This window comes from Schistocerca piceifrons, chromosome 1 (genome assembly GCF_021461385.2).
Source record: "Schistocerca piceifrons isolate TAMUIC-IGC-003096 chromosome 1, iqSchPice1.1, whole genome shotgun sequence".
Lineage (NCBI taxonomy): Eukaryota > Metazoa > Arthropoda > Insecta > Orthoptera > Acrididae > Schistocerca > Schistocerca piceifrons.
Window position 1 is genome coordinate 587,908,754 of NC_060138.1, and position 17,838 is coordinate 587,926,591.

Genomic DNA, 17,838 nt, shown 5'->3' on the forward strand with positions numbered 1-17,838 from the left:
TTAATCTGCAAGGATGTTTCATATCAGCGCACACTCCGCTGCAGAATGAAAATCTCATTCTATTAGGAAACGGATTCGTATATCGTGAATCCGATCGAACTGACGTCAGCTATTTGTGAGACATAAAAATTTGTATCGGACCGGGACTCGATTCATAAATTTTTGCTATGTGAGATTTGGACGTTTGGATCGGTCCTCGAGGCGTGTTCGGATAGCCGCAATGGTTAAGGCGACCGCTCGCGACAAGCGGGAAATCTGAGTTCGAGTCTCGATATGACACAAATTTTCTTGTGTCGCAAACAGCTGACATCAATTCGGATTCACAGAACGCGAATTCATTCCGCAACATTTATCACCATTCTAATCAGAACACTGTCTCTTCCTTCAGACATGCATGTGTGAAGGACATTGTGGTGTGAAGATGCAAACACTGTAAAAGCACAGGTATTGTAACCAGCCATTTTGAAATTCTTCTGTTCACAGCAAGGCGACTTCTTCGGCGACATAGACGTAAACACGGCGTACACAAAGAACAAACAGCGCGAGACTATTTCGGAGATACTCGGTTCGAGCGAGCTGGGGGACCAGTACGTCACGTCTGGCGACTACTACTTGTCTAGGGGCCACATGTCTGCTAAGGCCGACTGGGTGTTCGGCTCGCAGCAGACCGCCACCTTCTGGTTCCTCAACGCGGCACCCCAGTGGCAGACCTTCAATGGTGCCAACTGGGAAACGGTGGAGAGCAACGTACGCTACTATGCGCGCAAGAAAGGTGCCGACCTGACGGTATACACTGGAACCTACGGCGTCGCCACGCTGCCCAACGTGGACGGCGTGGAGACAGAGCTGTACCTGGTGGCTGACACCAAGCAGATCCCCGTGCCGAAGCTGTACTGGAAGTTGGTGCACGACGCAGCCAATGACGCGGGCGTAGCTCTGATCGGTATAAACAATCCGTATGTGTCCGACCCCGGAGACGACTACTACCTGTGTCCCGACGTGTGCAGCAAACTCAGCTGGGTCACTTGGGAATCCAACGACCAGAAGAAAGGTTTCAGCTATTGCTGTGAAGTCAGTGAGTTCCAGAAGGTCGTCTCCGTGCTGCCAGAAATCAGCGTCAGCTCACTGCCTACTCTCTAGTCATAAACCTGACAATGCGTGAGCTAACAGTTCAGCAACTACACTGGAGAATTAACAGTCTCAGCGGGGATAATCAGCACTTCTCATCTGTGTAGCTACGACAAACTGCCAAATTATTCACTTTCTGCGATTGCTTTTGACTCTTTTTCTACCACCGATACTGTACATTAAATACAATAAAAGTCATCTGCTACATCTCACAAAATGCTGTCGACTTGTTTGAATATATTAGAATAACTTATCGAGATTGTTACAATTTATAGTATTTACCTAAAGTTTTTTTCAGATTTAAGAATTGTATTATCATGTAGTACATACATTTTGCGAGGTGCCGGGATGGAGAAGAGTTTGTACCTCTTTAATTCAGACGAATTTTGCATGACAGCGAGACATGCACTCGACCCCCTCCTTACCTACCAGCTAATAATTAATTATGCGCACAACGGTAACGAAAGGAAATGATGGTGGACCCTGCTAGTCTGTAAAATAAGGAGTGCACACTCACAATAATTTAATACAAATCGTAAGCTACTCAGAAAAAAAAGAACTTTATCATAATAAACAACAGGAAATGGGATTCTGCATATATCTACGAAGTGATATGCGGATTAAATATTACCATGAGATTTATTATACATCAGAACATAAATGCACATGATTGTCGACGCACACAGTAGATTATATTAGATTAGTACTTGTTCCATAGATCATGAATGCGACACTTCGAGATGATGGGGAACGTGTCAGGTTAATAAAAGGTGTCTATACAAGATATTACATTACACTCAATATTTTTAATTTTTTTTGTGGAGGTTGGGAAATTACCCACTTACTATATCCAAAAATTCATCTAATGAGTAGAAGGAGTTGCCATTAAGAAATTCTTTTAATTCCCTTTTAAAGGCTATATGGCTATCTGTCAGACTTCTGATGCTATTAGGTAAGTGACCAAAGACTTTTGTGGCAGCATAATTTACCCACTTCTGAGCCAAAGTTAGATTTAACCTAGAGTAGTGAAGATCATCCTTTCTGCTAGTGTTGTAGCCATGTACACTGCAATTACTTTTGAATTCGTTCGGATTGTTAATAACAAATTTCGTAAGTGAATACATATATTGTGAGGCTACAGTGAAGATTTCTAGCTCTTTAACTAAGTGTCTGCAGGATGATCTTGGTTGAGCTCCAGCACTTATTCTGATTCTTTTGTGCAATCAACACTCTTTTACTCAATGATGAGTTACCCCAGAATATGATGCCATACGAAAGCAGATAATGAAAACAGGCGTGGTAAGCTAATTTACTCAGATGTATATCGCCAAAATTTGCAATGACCCTAATAGCATAAGTAGCTGAACTCAAACGTTTCAGCAGATCCTCAGTGTGTTTTTTCCAGTTCAACCCCCCATCAATGCATACACCTAGAAATTTTGAGTATTCTACCTTAGCTAACGATTTCTGACCGAAGTCTATATTTATTAATGGGGTCATTCCATTTACTGTGTGGAACTATATATACTGTGTTTTGTGAAAGTTTAATGAGAGCCCATTTGCAGAGAACCACCTAATGATTTTCTGAAAAACATCCTTTACAATTTCACCAGTTATTTCTAGTCTGTCGGGTGTGATAGCTATACTTGTATCATCGGCAAAAAGTACCAGCTTTGCATCTTCGTGAATATAGAATGGCAAGTCATTAATATATATTATGAACAGCAGAGGACCCAAGACCGAACCTTGTGGCACCCCATTCTTGATTGTTCCCCAGTTTGAAAAATCACCAGTTTTTTGCATATTATGTGAACTGCTTATTTCAACTTTCTGCTCTCTTCCAGTTAGGTATGATTTAAACCATTTGAGCACTGTCCCACTCATGCCACAGTACTTGAGCTTATCTAGAAGTATTCCATGATTTACACAATCAAAAGCCTTTGATAGATCACAGAAAATCCCAACGGGTGACTTTCGGTTACTCAGAGCATTTAATATTTCATTAGTGAAAGTATACATAGCATTTTCCGTTGAGAAACCCTTCTGGAAACCAAACTGACATTTTGTTAAAACTTTATTTTTACAAAAGTGTGAAGCTACTCTACAATTCATTACTTTTTCAAGAATTTTGGATAAGGCAGTCAGAAGAGAGATTGTGCAGTAGTTGTTGACATCAGTCGTATCCCCTTTTTTATGCAGTGGTTTAACAATGACGTACTTCAATCTATCTGGGAAAATGCCCTGCTTCAGAGAGCTATTGCATATGTGGCTAAGAATCCCACTTATTTCTTGGGAACAAGCCTTTATTATCCTGCTGGAAATGCCATCAATTCCATGTGAGCTTTTGTTCTTGAGAGAGTTTATTATCTTCCTAATTTCAGAAGGAGAGGTGGGTGGAATTTCAATTGTATCAAATGGTGTGGGTAAGGCCTCTTCCATTAACTGCCTTGCTTCTTCTAATGTAGGTTAAAGGATAGGGTACACTGAACTATTATGAGAGCAAGAGTTGGCTCGAGAACAAGGGGCTCCTACTCTCTATGATGCAATAGATTTACAATAATGACTGGAGGTCCTAATGAATCAAATATTTATCTCCCAAATATATAGCAGTATTGCAATTTGCAGTGAGAGCTCAAATGGGATCACATAGAGAAGCAAGCAAGGTGGACTTGTAGCAAAGCGAGCTCGCATGCTGCTGAGGGATTCAGTAGAAAATTGATAAAGTCTTACAATGCCGGAGCCGCAAAATGTTGTACCAGACCTGAAATCTTCAGCATGTCGTCAGTAGGCAGCGTTCTGATGATGTAGGCGCCTACTTCTGCTGTGCAGTAACTCTGTTTCAACCCCTGGTCTCGAAGGCTGTCCGAGAATTCTCAGTTCTGCCAAAAAAGGGCGACTGAGTCGAAAGACTGCCCGACTCAGGCGAAGATCAGATCCCGAACTCCTGCGCCCGCGCAACGCAAGAGCGAAGCCAACATTGCTGAACTCCCTACTACTCTCTAAAACCGCGAATCAGCATTCAGTGCTGATTCCAGAATTCCCCCACAGTCTCAGAACATCATTCACGCCAATAGAGACTGTTCCCCCCAATTTCGAGAAGAGCTTTATGCCGTCAGCTAGCCTCAGTCTGAGTTGACCAATCATGCCTCTGCTATTCAGCTGAGGTCACTGAACTTGCCGTTTAACCGGCTACGAAAACAACATGCCTAGACCACCAGCCATCCGGCGCCAGACAGTCGCACCCAGCGGGGTACAGTCCACAAATATTCTCAGAATCATGAGGACAACGCAGTCAGTTGGTGCCAGGAATCTTCGTTCTGGACGCGCCGGAACGGTAAACACATAAACTGCGGCGACACTCTGACGCCTCGCAGGTCGTTTCGCCCTGCATACAACAGACGAAACTCGACCGACGTCAGTCGTCCCGCCAGGCGCTTCAGCCTATTGTGCAAACTCCTCAGAATTCAGGGAAGTGCAGCCCCCAACCGGAAATTCCGTGTGCCGCGTCCTCCGATACTTCCCTCGCACAGGCCACCCAGGGAACTAACCCAGCATGTTTAGGAATCAAGTGAAAAGTATTTTTTGAGCTCTCAGTACAAATACTCCCATTAAAATAACCTTATTCGGTCTTTTATCACCGTGCAATGACATAGAACATTAGTAAAATTGAAGAAAATGAGAGGAGACATGCAAAAAAGGGCATTCAATATTCCATAGGTGATGAGAAACCTTGGTGCCAAAGTTAGTGGTGAGGTGCTTTTGGCAGTATTGTTTTTCTGTGGACTATGAATGAGTACACCTGTCGTACTGACTGTGACAAGTGTATAGGAGGTATATTCTTCTACCATAGATTATGTCTTAACATTACAAAATGAGAGGGAAGGACGAGACGTGTGACTAATATGCATTGTACTCTTTCTGAAAAATGTAAAAACTGCACCAAGAAACTGGTTTGCAACAAGTGCAGCATCAGAAATCTCTTTGCGCATTTTATCTTACAATCGAGACGGATGGCGTGTTTGTAATACAGTGAACTCTCACAGAGGATGAGCAAAAATACGGAAATACAAAAAATACGGGATATTACCATGTCTAATACGGAGTAGAAAACTCGTTGCCACTCAAAACGCTTCCAGTCGTTTCGGAACGGATAAACACAAGTACTATGTGGTTTTCAAGGTATTCTTATACCTTACTTTCTGCAAATTAGTGGTAAGTTCAGTTAACAATGATGGAGGTGGGTAGCGATCACAGACTCTTCTCTCCAAAGCAGACAAAAAAGGCTAAATTGTATTGAGATCGGTGACAGCAGTAGCCAGGAGAGGTGGCCACTTCGACCTCGTGCTCATAAAACTAGTCCTGGACTGTGTGAGCTATGTGAAGAGGGGCCCTATTGTCTTGGAATATAGTATCATAAATGGGGAATAAACATTGTACCATAGGATGGACTCGATCTGCCAAAATGGTCGCATAGTCCTGCAGTAATGCGGCTTCGCTTAGTAACCATGGGCCTATGGAATTCCACGATACGAATACACTCCTAGGATGGGCTTCGGCACCACGTCTTCCCGTTACGGACATTTGCGTCGCTGATGTGTGTGTTTTGATTTCTATATCGCCCTGAAATTCCCAGCTTATGGAGCTCCCTTCGTTTTGTTTCACCGCGTTGTGACGTTCAGTTCTGCTGTGACATTTCCAGCTACCGCTATCTTATTTTTCGTCACAACCCTCTTGAATGTCCGTGCGTCAGGGTCACTCAGTAGACACTTTCGTCTGTGTTGTGGCATAGCAGATTACGTTTTCCCACTTTCCTTGTGTGTGGTATAAGTTTTCGATTCAGTACCTCATAAACACGAACCATTTTGGCTACGTTTATTGGAAGTACTTACCATATTGGCACCAGCAATTTGCTCACTTTCGAATTGACTTAGCTCCAACATGAGGCATTAACAATTACACAGAACACCGTTCTGACCACGACTGACACGTACTGAGGACATCGCACTGGTGCGCAGCCTGCACTCTCAGCTAGCATCTGCATCTGTCTTGAAGCGTACATTTCTCGCAGTTTTTCCGTTTTGGTCCAAACCGTGTATTTCTTCCAAGGAAGGACCTGGTTGCAGCCGATGAAAGCGAGATATTCTGTGGATTTTCTACTCTTTAAAGACCAATACCGGCGTTGAACGAGTCACTGTCTATTGCATTCCCCTAACGTCATACAACTAAGATTGTGTGCTCTCGACACGGGTGAAATGCTGAACACTAACATTTCTCCATATGAATCCTGCCACACAAAGAAGAATTTAGCGATGGCGTTCGATATTGTGGTAGCCAGACTCAGATTCCTGTTCTACATCTACATCTACATCCATACTTCGCAAGCCACCTGACGGTGTGTGGCGGAGGGTACCTTGAGTACCTCTTTCGGTTCTCCCTTCTATTCCAGTCTCGTATTGTTCGTGGAAAGAAGGATTGTCGGTATGCTTCTGTGTGGGATCTAATCTCTCTGATTTTTTCCTCATGGTCTCTTAGCGAGATATACGTAGGAGGGAGCAATATACTGCTTGACTCTTCGATGAAGGTATGTTCTCGAAACTTTAACAAAAGTCCGTACCTAGCTACTGAGCGTCTCTCCTGCAGAGTCTTCCACTGGAGTTTATCTGTCATCTCCGTAACGCTTTCGCGATTAGTAAATGAACCAGTAACGAAGCGCGCTGCTCTCCGTTGGATCTTCTCTATCTCTTCTATCAACCCTATCTGGTACGGATCCCACACTGTTGAGCAGTATTCAAGCAGTGGGCGAACAAGCGTACTGTAACCTACTTCCTTTGTTTTCGGATTGCATTTTCTTAGGATTCTTCCAATGAATCTCAGTCTGGCATCTGCTTTACCGACGATCAACTTTATATGATCATTCCATTTTAAATCACTCCTAATACGTACTCCCAGATAATTTATGGAATTAACTGCTTCCAGTTGCTGACCTGCTATATTGTAGCTAAATGATATGGGATCTTTCTTTCTATGGATTCGCAGCACATTACACTTGTCTACATTGAGATTCAATTGCCATTCCCTGCACCATGCGTCAATTCGCTGCAGATCCTCCTGCATTTCAGTACAATTTTCCATTGTTACAACCTCTCGATACACCACAGCATCATCTGCAAAAAGCCTCAGTGAACTTCCGATGTCATCCACAAGGTCATTTATGTATATTGTGAATAGCAACGGTCCTATGACACTCCCCTGCGGCACACCTGAAATCACTCTTACTTCGGAAGACTTCTCTCCATTGAGAATGACATACTGCGTTCTGTTATCTAGGAACTCCTCAATCCAATCACACAATTGGTCTGATAGTCCATATGCTCTTACTTTGTTCATTAAACGACTGTGGGGAACTGTATCGAACGCCTTGCGGAAGTCAAGAAACACGGCATCTACCTGTGAACCCGTATCTATGGCTCTCTGAGTCTCGTGGACGAATAGCGCGAGCTGGGTTTCTCACGACCGTCTTTTTCGAAACCCATGCTGATTCCTACAGAGTATATTTCTAGTCTTCAGAAAAATCATTATACTCGAACATAATACGTGTTCCAAAATTCTACAACTGATCGACGTTAGAGATATAGGTCTATGGTTCTGCACATCTGTTCGATGTCCCTTCTTGAAAACGGGGATGACCTGTGCCCTTTTCCAATCCTTTGGAACGCTGCGCTCTTCTAGAGACCTACGGTACACCGCTGCAAGAAGAGGGGCAAGTTCCTTCGCGTACTCTGTGTAAAATCGAACTAGTATCCCATCAGGTCCAGCGGCCTTTCCTCTTTTGAGCGATTTTAATTGTTTCTCTATTCCTCTGTCGTCTATTTCGATATCTACCATTTTGTCATCTGTGCGACAATCTAGAGAAGGAACTACAGTGCAGTCTTCCTCTGTGAAACAGCTTTGGAAAGAGACATTTAGTATTTCGGCCTTTAGTCTGTCATCCTCTGTTTCAGTACCATTTTGGTCACAGAGTGTCTGGACATTTTGTTTTGATCCACCTACCGCTTTGACATAAGACCAAAATTTCTTAGGATTTTCTGCCAAGTCAGTACATAGAACTTTACTTTCGAATTCATTGAACGCCTCTCGCATAGCCCTCCTCACACTACATTTCGCTTCGCGTAATTTTTGTTTGTCTGCAAGGCTTTGGCTATGTTTATGTTTGCTGTGAAGTTCCCTTAGCTTCCACAGCAGTTTCCTAACTCGGTTGTTGTAGCACGGTGGCTCTTTTCCATCTCTTACGACCTTGCTTGGCACATACTCATCTAACGCATATTGTACGATGGTTTTGAACTTTGTCCACTGATCCTCAACACTGTCTGTACTTGAGACAAAACTTTTGTGTTGAGCCGTCAGGTACTCTGTAATCTGCTTTTTGTCACTTTTGCTAAACAGAAAAATCTTCCTACCTTTCTTAATATTTCTGTTTACGGCTGAAATCATCGATGCAGTAACCGCTTTATGATCGCTGATTCCCTGTTCTGCGTTAACTGTTTCATATAGTTCGGGTCTGTTTGTCACCAGAAGGTCTAATATGTTATCGCCACAGGTCGGTTCTCTGTTTAACTGCTCAAGGTAGTTTTCAGATAAAGTGCATGGGGGCTTAATTATATAAGGAATGCAAATACTTTTTAATTTTAGTCGCTGTATGTCCGGCTACGAAGTCCCGTAACCGGTTGGCCCTGACTGGTATTTGTACGCAATCTGACTGCATAGAACAACAACAAAGAATGAAACGAAATTTCCGTTAACACAATTAATTAATTAAGTCCCCAGCAACTATGAAAGCTACGAAACAACAAGGCACAAGTGTAGCTGTTCTGTGTGTGGAAGTGTGATTCAATGTACACATCTGCCACGGTTCCTCCTCAATAAGACCAGATATTTTAAACACCATTTATACTGAAGTAATTAAAAAAAACCAGAAATACTATAATTGCACATAGAAACCAGAAATACAGTCTAATACAAGAACACGAGCCAGATGCTTTGTTGAGTGAACCTGTGACCAAGAGGCATTATTGTTTAAGACATTGAAATAATAAAAAAAAGGAATTTTTTACCTTCATATATATTGACAAAAAGCACACTCTGATCATTACAGCATCCCCAATCCAACAATATCTGGTGTCTAGCCCATCAAAACAATATGACAACATCTGAACAAGCACTCTCCATGGGAACTTCTCAACAACGACTCACCACTGCTACATCTCAACAAGCACTCTCCACGACGACTTCTCGACAAGAACTGCCTACTGCTACTTCTCAATAAGCACTGCCAGTGGAGGCGGCGGAATAAAACTCTTTGGCGCAATCTCTGGCGCTGTGGCTCAGTGTAGCCACCTTTCATATGCCCCTCCTCCACGGGCCAGAATTTGATGGTATTTTTGCCAGCATTTGTGGTGAAAATACCACCAAATTCGTCCAAATAAAAATACAGACAAAAATAAAAGATAATATTAATAAGTAAATATCATATAACCAAATAAATTTTGGCTTTGCACTGACCCTTCAATGACCTAATATATAAAATACAGTAAGGAATACAAATGCTTGCATACATGTGAGTTTACATAAGTATTATTCAATCAATGGCACCCAGTAATGTTGAGCAGGTGCAGACACCAACAAGTGACATCATCTCAGTAGAAGCAGTTCCAACAGTGGCACCCAGCAATGTTGAGCAGGTGCAGACACCAACAAGTGACATCATTCAGTAGAAGCAGTTCCATCAGTGGCACCCAGTAATGTTGAACAGGTGCAGACACCAACAAGGACATCATTTCAGTAGAAGCAGTCCATCAGTGGCACCCAGCAATGTTAAACAGGTGCAGACACCAACAAGTGACATCATTTCAGTAGAAGCAGTCCATCACTGGTACCCAGTAATGTTGAGAAGGTGCAGACACCAACAAGTGACATCATTTCAGTAGAAGCAGTCCATCAGTGGCACCCAGTAATGTTGAGCAGGTGCAGACAGCAATCCATAATATTCACTATCACTAATCACACTGTTCATCAGAGTTTATCAGCAGAAATTAAACATTTCCAATTGGCACACATCAATGTTGAACAGGTGCAAGCACGAACAACAGTTTGAATGCACACACAATTGCTTTTACAAAATTATTATCAATGCTCTTACACTAAACATACAAATTATAATAAACACACAAATGATATCAGATAATTGTCATATTAACACACAAATGACAGTAAACCTATAATATTTATGGGTGTCAGTGCAAGCCACAACAAACAAGTAAAATAATATTTAGGAGATAGGTCGGTACCAATTATCTGGGATTAGGAAAGGAAAACACACAAAACACACTCACTCATCTTTCATCCACATTAATTACTGCTGTGTAATTGAATAGTGTTAACTGTGTAAATGCAATTCTGTCAAAAATTTGATGTTCGACATGTGTATCAAGTAGTAGTGGCAGCAATGTATAACAGTCAATAATAGTTAGTCTACGTCATAGTCATCATGTCAAGACCAATGTTTACCAAGGCAAATCAAATGTACTGTTGCTGAACAACTGTCAGTGTGCCAAGATATGCAAATACTTCCTCTCTCCAAAAAAAAAAGTATATACTGCTTATTGATTTAACAAAGTGTGTGTGTAGACAATCTTCTTTCCACTTGAGTGGTCTAGTCTGCTATCTTCATCCTCCTTGTTCCATATAGACCAACAAAAAAAATGCTTCTCACTTACTTCACCTCTTATTCACCAAAACTCAAATAATCATCATGATCACATAATCTTAATACTTCAATAATACCTCTTACGTCGATACATATAAACCTTATCATCAATATCAGTTAGCTTACCTCTTGTCCACCAAAACTCCAATAATCATCAACTTCACACAATCTCAATACCTCAATAATACCTCTTCAATACGTCGATACATATAAACCTTATTACCAATATCATTTCCCTTCCATAACGACTCTTTCCTCTAGTCAATCTCCTCGAACAAGTACAGATAAAATCCTAGTGCAAACTTCAATTCATCATCCCATGCAATCCGAAGACACAATGTCCACACACAACCTCAGTGTAGTCCACCTGAGCCAAATCTTCTACTCATTATGAATTATAAGATACATTTTGGTTACCTTGTCCATCATTAAACAAAAGAAATGCATACATGACCTCTAACAGCCTTTAGTTTAAATAACTCTCAGTAAGTAAGTAAGTACGATTACGGAGTGTAAATGATCGTAATATTTCAGTGTGTACACCACTTTAAGAATCATGGCAAAACAGAAGCAAACATGTGGAGTATTTCTTGTGTCAAGTGTCACTTGTTCAAATGGTTCAAATGGCTCTGAGCACTATGGTACTTAACATCTGAGGTCATCAGTCCCCTAGAACTTAGAACTACTTAAACCTAACTAACCTAAGGACATCACACACATCCATGCCCGAGGCAGGATTCGAACCTGCGACTGTAGCGGTCGCGCGGTTCCAGACTGAAGCGCCCAGAACCGCTCGGCCACAACGGCCGGCAAGTGTCACTTGCTATTTCAATTGCTCACGAAGAATGCAGTGTAATAACTGTCAATGGTCTAAACCTAGTGTTGGTGTGTCATGTCGTTAGCTTCCTTCCTAGTAACATAAATTTATACAGCTTCCATAAAACCTCCAGCTCATGTGACTTCTATGAGGTTTCTTGTACTAATGTCGTTCGTCGAATTATAGCAGTTCATTTTTTTATCTTAAAATGTAAAGCACTGAGCGTAAGCAAAACATGCAATAGCGAGTAAATATACCAGTGGAGAACAGAATGTCAACAAGTGTAGATGCAGCACAATTCCTACAACGAGGCTCTGCCAAGCGAACAATCTATAATTAATACCATAGTGTGACCTAAACTCTATGTTCGTACACAGTACATCAGCATTTCTATATACCAAATTAAAGAGTAGTTATGACAACAAAACAGGAATGTATAAATATGCAATCCATACGCAAAGTAGCAAATATGTATCTTACATAATAAACAGGTCATTAGCATCATATCAGCATAAGCAAATAAATGTTCATATGCAATCTTAAAAAGTAAGCAGATAAATCACAAAGTATGACTTACATAAATAACCATATCAGCACAATTAATGACATGACAATTGTAATTTAAATAAATAAGCACAGCAGGCACATAATAGAAAAATATGACATCAGTGAAGAAAGTAGTGCAGCCAAGCGATGCATAATATACATAAGTAACAACCCTGTACATTAATCAATCATTGTCAAAATCAGATAACACAAAGTGTGAATCATGTAATCGCGAGCAGCATATTATGTCTAAAGTACGTACCTAAGTGGAAATATGTTTCCTGAAAAATAAACTCAATTAATAGTTACCTTTTTTAGTTTATTACTTTCTTCTTCGAAATGACATTCTTCCTGAAATTTTCTCGATGGCAAGTCCTCTTAACGTCGGACACACACAGAATTTACCTGAAGGTTTTAAATATTTTATACAACCGTATCCTGAAAAATACTGAACGTTAATAACATAATTTATCAAGTCACTATAGCTTTATACTGAATTTAATCAGAGAAATTAAACTGTGTATTTGTTTACGGCTGTCAGTGCATTCGCACTGAGCGCTCGATCAGCTGTAGGTACGCGTGACGTAGGAAGTAATTGTTTGCGGTCAACGACTGCCTTGTGCGGCGCGCAAACTTGACTGTTGCTTTGAGTATGTTCCGCCGCCGGAACACGGCGCGGTATCCTTGTATTCCCTGCATTTTTACGTATAACTGTTGGTTTCTCGAAAGCATGTAATTCCACAAAAATTTTAACGTTCGATATATGATGTATTCCCTTAGAGCGCCGAGATTTAAGAGTTTCTACTTCAACAGTGTTATCATGAATAATTTTGCGAACTCTATATGGACCGTTATAAAGCAGAAAAAATTTGCTACACAAGCCTTTTCCTTTGTGAGACAAACGATGAGACTTAACTAACACCTTTTGACCAACTGACAAGGTTTTTAAACGACCAGGACGTTTAGCTGATTTCTCTCTTCTAGTAGCTGCAGATGCAATATTTTGTAGAGCCAGGTTGACAACTTCAGAATGCCGCAGTTTTCGTGAAGGCGGAAAAGGAACGATTTCAGAAATGCGATTTGTCGGTGCTTTATTTTTTAATATCAGTATAGGCAGTAAAGAAGTTGAATCATTAGGGAGTTCATTCAGAATCTTTTGAAAGATATGAAGATACTGATCCCAAGTTCTGTGATTCTGATGACAATAAAGTCGACACAATTTATTGATTTCGTTAATCCATCTCTCTGAAGCGTTAGATTGAGGGTGAAAAAGTGAAATGAAAATTGGTTTAATCTTACGACGCCGCAGAGTACGAAGACAAATTTTAGAGCAAAACTGTGATCCATTATCTGATATAACCTTATCAACATGACCCACTTCTTTAAGAAAATGTTTGATGAAAGCGTTAGATACTGAACGAGCTGTTGCTTTGCGTAAAGGTGTAAAACACACATATTTTGATGTCAATTCCACTGCTACCAAAATATACGCAAAACCATTAGTAGAACGAACCACTGGACCGAACAAATCGACTGCAGCCATGTCCTTTAATTTCGCTGGAATGATAGGAAACAACGGTGATCTGTGAGAAATAGTTGGTGGCTTAGCCTTTTGACATAATTTGCATTTGGCAAGAACAGATCGAATACGTTTTTCCATATTACTGAAGTAGCAATTTTCTCGTAATTTATGAAAGCATTTTCTGGGACCAAAGTGTGCATAACTGAAATGTGTGTACCAAATCAATTTATTAACCCACTCATCAGGAATACAAACTAACCAAACAGTGTTGTCGACCGATTTTCGTTTAAAAAGAATACCATTGCGAACTAAATAATACTGTCTAATCGCTACGCTTTCCTTTCTCCTCCACTTCTCCTTAATGTCCTTCCAGATTGGATCCTTATTTTGCTCCTTAGCGATGTCCTGGAGCGAAGACGAAATAAAATTTTCAAACGCAACACCTTGAATATACATCAAACAATAATTATTTTCTTTGCAGTCCTCTTCAGCACTTTGTTTCAATCCCATAGGTGCACGTGATAAAGCATCAGCAATAATATTTGAAGAACCCTGTATGTAAACAATACTAAAGTCAAATTTCTGTAGATACAATCTTCCATGTGTTAATTTTGTTGACATGAGAAATTCCAGAGCTCGATGATCGGTGTAAACCTTAGTATGTCTGCCATACAAAAATATGCGAAATTTTGTGAAAGCCCATACAACAGCCAAAGCCTCAAGTTCCGTAATCGAATAATTCTTTTCTGATTTAGAGAGAACACGACTTCCAAATGCAATAGTTTTCTGTACTACAACGCCGTTTTCTTCTATCTCTTGAAATAAATGAGCACCTAGGCCTTTGTATGATGAGTCCGTCGCCAAACAAAAATCTTTAGATAAATCCGGATGTGAAAGAAGTGGAGCAGCAACTAAAGCATCACGAAGTTGTTCAAATTCTGACTGAGCTTCCTCATCCCAACACCAATTAGAATTCTTTCCAGATAGTTCACACAAACGAGGTGTCGCCAAATTATCCAATCTAACAAAGCATCTAAGAAAATTACGGACACCAAGGAAACTACGAACATCACGTTTTGTAGTAGGAACAGCATAATTACGAATAGCGTCTAGTTTCTCTGGATCAGGAAGAATACCTTCTGTAGAAATAATATGACCAAGAAATTTCACCTGAGAACGACCAAATTCAGATTTTTTCAAGTTCACTGTAATGCCAACTCTTGCAAAAATACGTAATAATGAATCCAAAATTTTGTTGTGTTCACTCCAAGAACGTTTAGCAATAAGAATATCGTCAACATATGAAGTAATATTGTCACGAAGATGAACAGGTAAAATTTCGTTTAAACTACGAATGAATGCTGCTGAAGATACAGTAATCCAAACGGCAATTTCCGAAATTGATAACAGTTACCAAAGGCTAAAAAGGCAGTGTATTTTCTACAATCCGGGTGGAGTTCTATTTGCCAAAAACTTGCGCGCATATCAATCGTGGATAAAACTTTAATTCCATGGAAGTGTTGAAGAAGTTCATCTAAATTTTGTGGACGGTCAGTTTAAGGAATTATGATATTATTAACCTGTTTGGAATCCAGAACCAAACGAATTGACCCATCCTTTTTAAGAACGACGTGTAATGGGCTGGTATAAGGACTGACTGCTGGCTCAATAATGTCTTGATCTAACATGTATTGAAGTTCACTCTTAACCTTGTCTCTGTAAGCCAAAGGTATAGCGTACGTTTTTCCTCGAAATGGTGTGTGTTCTTTTACTTTAAATAAATATTGTAAGCCTTGTATAGTTCCTGCGTGATGACAAATACTGTAGCATGTGAAGTCAAAATTTGGTGCAGTTCTTCTCTTGCAACGTCATCTCGCACTTCAGCTTTCTTAACCTTTTCATTAATTAATGCTCCATTATTAATTATATCATCCATCGCGTCTCTGTATCTATTGTCATTGTCATGAATGAACACATTGTCGTCATAATGCTCAGCGAAAACATCAGAAGTAAGAAACCTTAAACATTTTGTGTCTGATACAGATTTTGTTAAACACTCGAAAAATTTCAAACTTTTCGGCATTCCGGCAACAGTCAAATTCACACTTCCTTCTTTAAAGTTTAAAATTGCCTTATGTGCGTTAAGAAACTCCATACCTAATATAATTTGTGTACTGAGTAATGGAACAATAATAAAATTAGCAGAAAATTCGTATCCTTGACAAATGAAATTTAGGTTGGTCTGTTGTTTGACTTCCACCCTTTTTCCAGAAATAGCTCCTCGAATTGTAGTTTTAGAAACAGGTAACACATGACAAGCAATAGTTCTTACACATATACGAAAAACTGATTCACTAACGACATTCAATGGGCTCCCAGAATCTAAAACCGCAGTGAACTTATTCTTACCCACACATACTTCAATAACAGGATGTAAAAATGCGTCTACATTATTTTCCTTTTCGTCTAGCAAAATGTCTCTCATGTCTTCCAGGCGTACGTAGTGTAAAGTCGTAGTGTCATTACTTTCTGAACCGTCTATAATGCTGCCAGAAGCCGAAGCTACAAGTCATTGTCGAATGCCTGCGTCACGTCTTTGATTATTCGTGTCATTTCGCGGATAAATTTCTACGATTTGCACTTATCTCTCTGAAGTTATGTCACGTGGAGGATGCCAATTAGGTCCTTCCTGTCTGTTAGATGCAAATTCTTGGTTGTGTCTGTTATTAAAATTTCTATTTTCCTGTCTGTCTGCATGACTACTTCTTGTGTAATTTCGACTGTCACTTCTGAAATTACTGTTAGATCTACTACCCTGGTTATTTCTGTAGTAAGAATTTCTATTATTGTATGAATAATTTCTGTCTTGATGATACCGATTACTGTTTCCGTATGATTGATCATTCCGGTAGGAATTACCGTTATTATAATTGTCTGTGTAATTTCTGTTAGAACGTCTGTTATTGTCATAAGGCTGGTATCTATTGTCCTGTCTGTTTCGTCTGTCATTCTCAAAATTACCCATATAACGTCCGTTCCGATCATTATCCCTTCTCTCTAAAAATCTGCTGTGGTTACCGTTACTGAAAAAATTACAAGAAGTCCCGTCGTCATTGTCATACTCAAGTTCTTGTAGCAAAGTCTTAAAAGTCTCAATGTCGTCTTTACATCTTCCAGCTAAAGCAATTTGTCTTATGGATTGTGGCAGCTTAGTTAAACAAATGCGAATTAATTCAGTCGGGCTATAAGGGTTGGAAAGGAACTGATTCTTTCGAATCATGTCTTCAAAGTATTCTGCTGGCGTGCGGAACTCAGACTGTTTAAAATTACGCTGCATAATAAGACTATGTTTGACTCTGTCTTGCGTGTTTTCTGACCAATATGCCGATAGAAATGCATGATAAAAATCATTTAGATTATTACAATCTATAATAAGTGCGCGCATCCGCGTCGCCGATTCGTTTTCTAAATATCCACACATAAATTCCAGTTTGTGACTTAGTGGCCAATTTGGTGGAAGTGCGTACATAAATTGATCTAACCATGAACATGGATGTATATCGTTCTTAGAATTGCGAAAGATCTTAAATTTCCGAACAGTTGAGAAGTGTTTATAGTCAAAGTTTTCTCCTCGTGGCGACAAAGACCTACCGCGTCTGTCCCAGTCCGAATGTCGATTATTGTCAAGTTCGCGCGCCTGGCGCTCTCTTGTTGCATCTCGTAAATGAAACAAATTATTTTCTTCAAACCCCTCTGCTATCTGTGATTCTAAATTTCTTCTGCTGTCTTTTCCTACGATTTCGCCTTCAATTTGTTTGACTTGCTTTCGTAATGCCTCAAATTCCCTTTTGTCGCGTTCATTAAATTTTCCCTGATTTTCAACATGCTTATTTATGTTCTGGTACTCTTCGGTTTCTGCAAATGGCAATGGAGCTGTATCATCTGAATCTCTGTCCCCATTTAAACTAAGACTTGTCAATTTATCTGAAATCTCCTCAACTCTTTCCGATAAGTCACCTAATTGTTCTTTCTGTTTATTTACGTCTTCCGTAAGTGTCGCGA

The 17,838-nt window shown here is 40.2% G+C and overlaps 1 protein-coding gene across 1 annotated transcript in view; it reads left to right on the forward strand.

The window, feature by feature from the left end:
• LOC124754737 overlaps positions 1-17,838 on the forward strand; it is a 179,108-nt gene that overhangs the window by 29,832 nt on the left and 131,438 nt on the right. Inside the window, 1 exon segment of the mRNA XM_047249029.1 lies at positions 484-1,139. Coding sequence (XP_047104985.1) covers positions 484-1,139 — 656 coding nt within the window.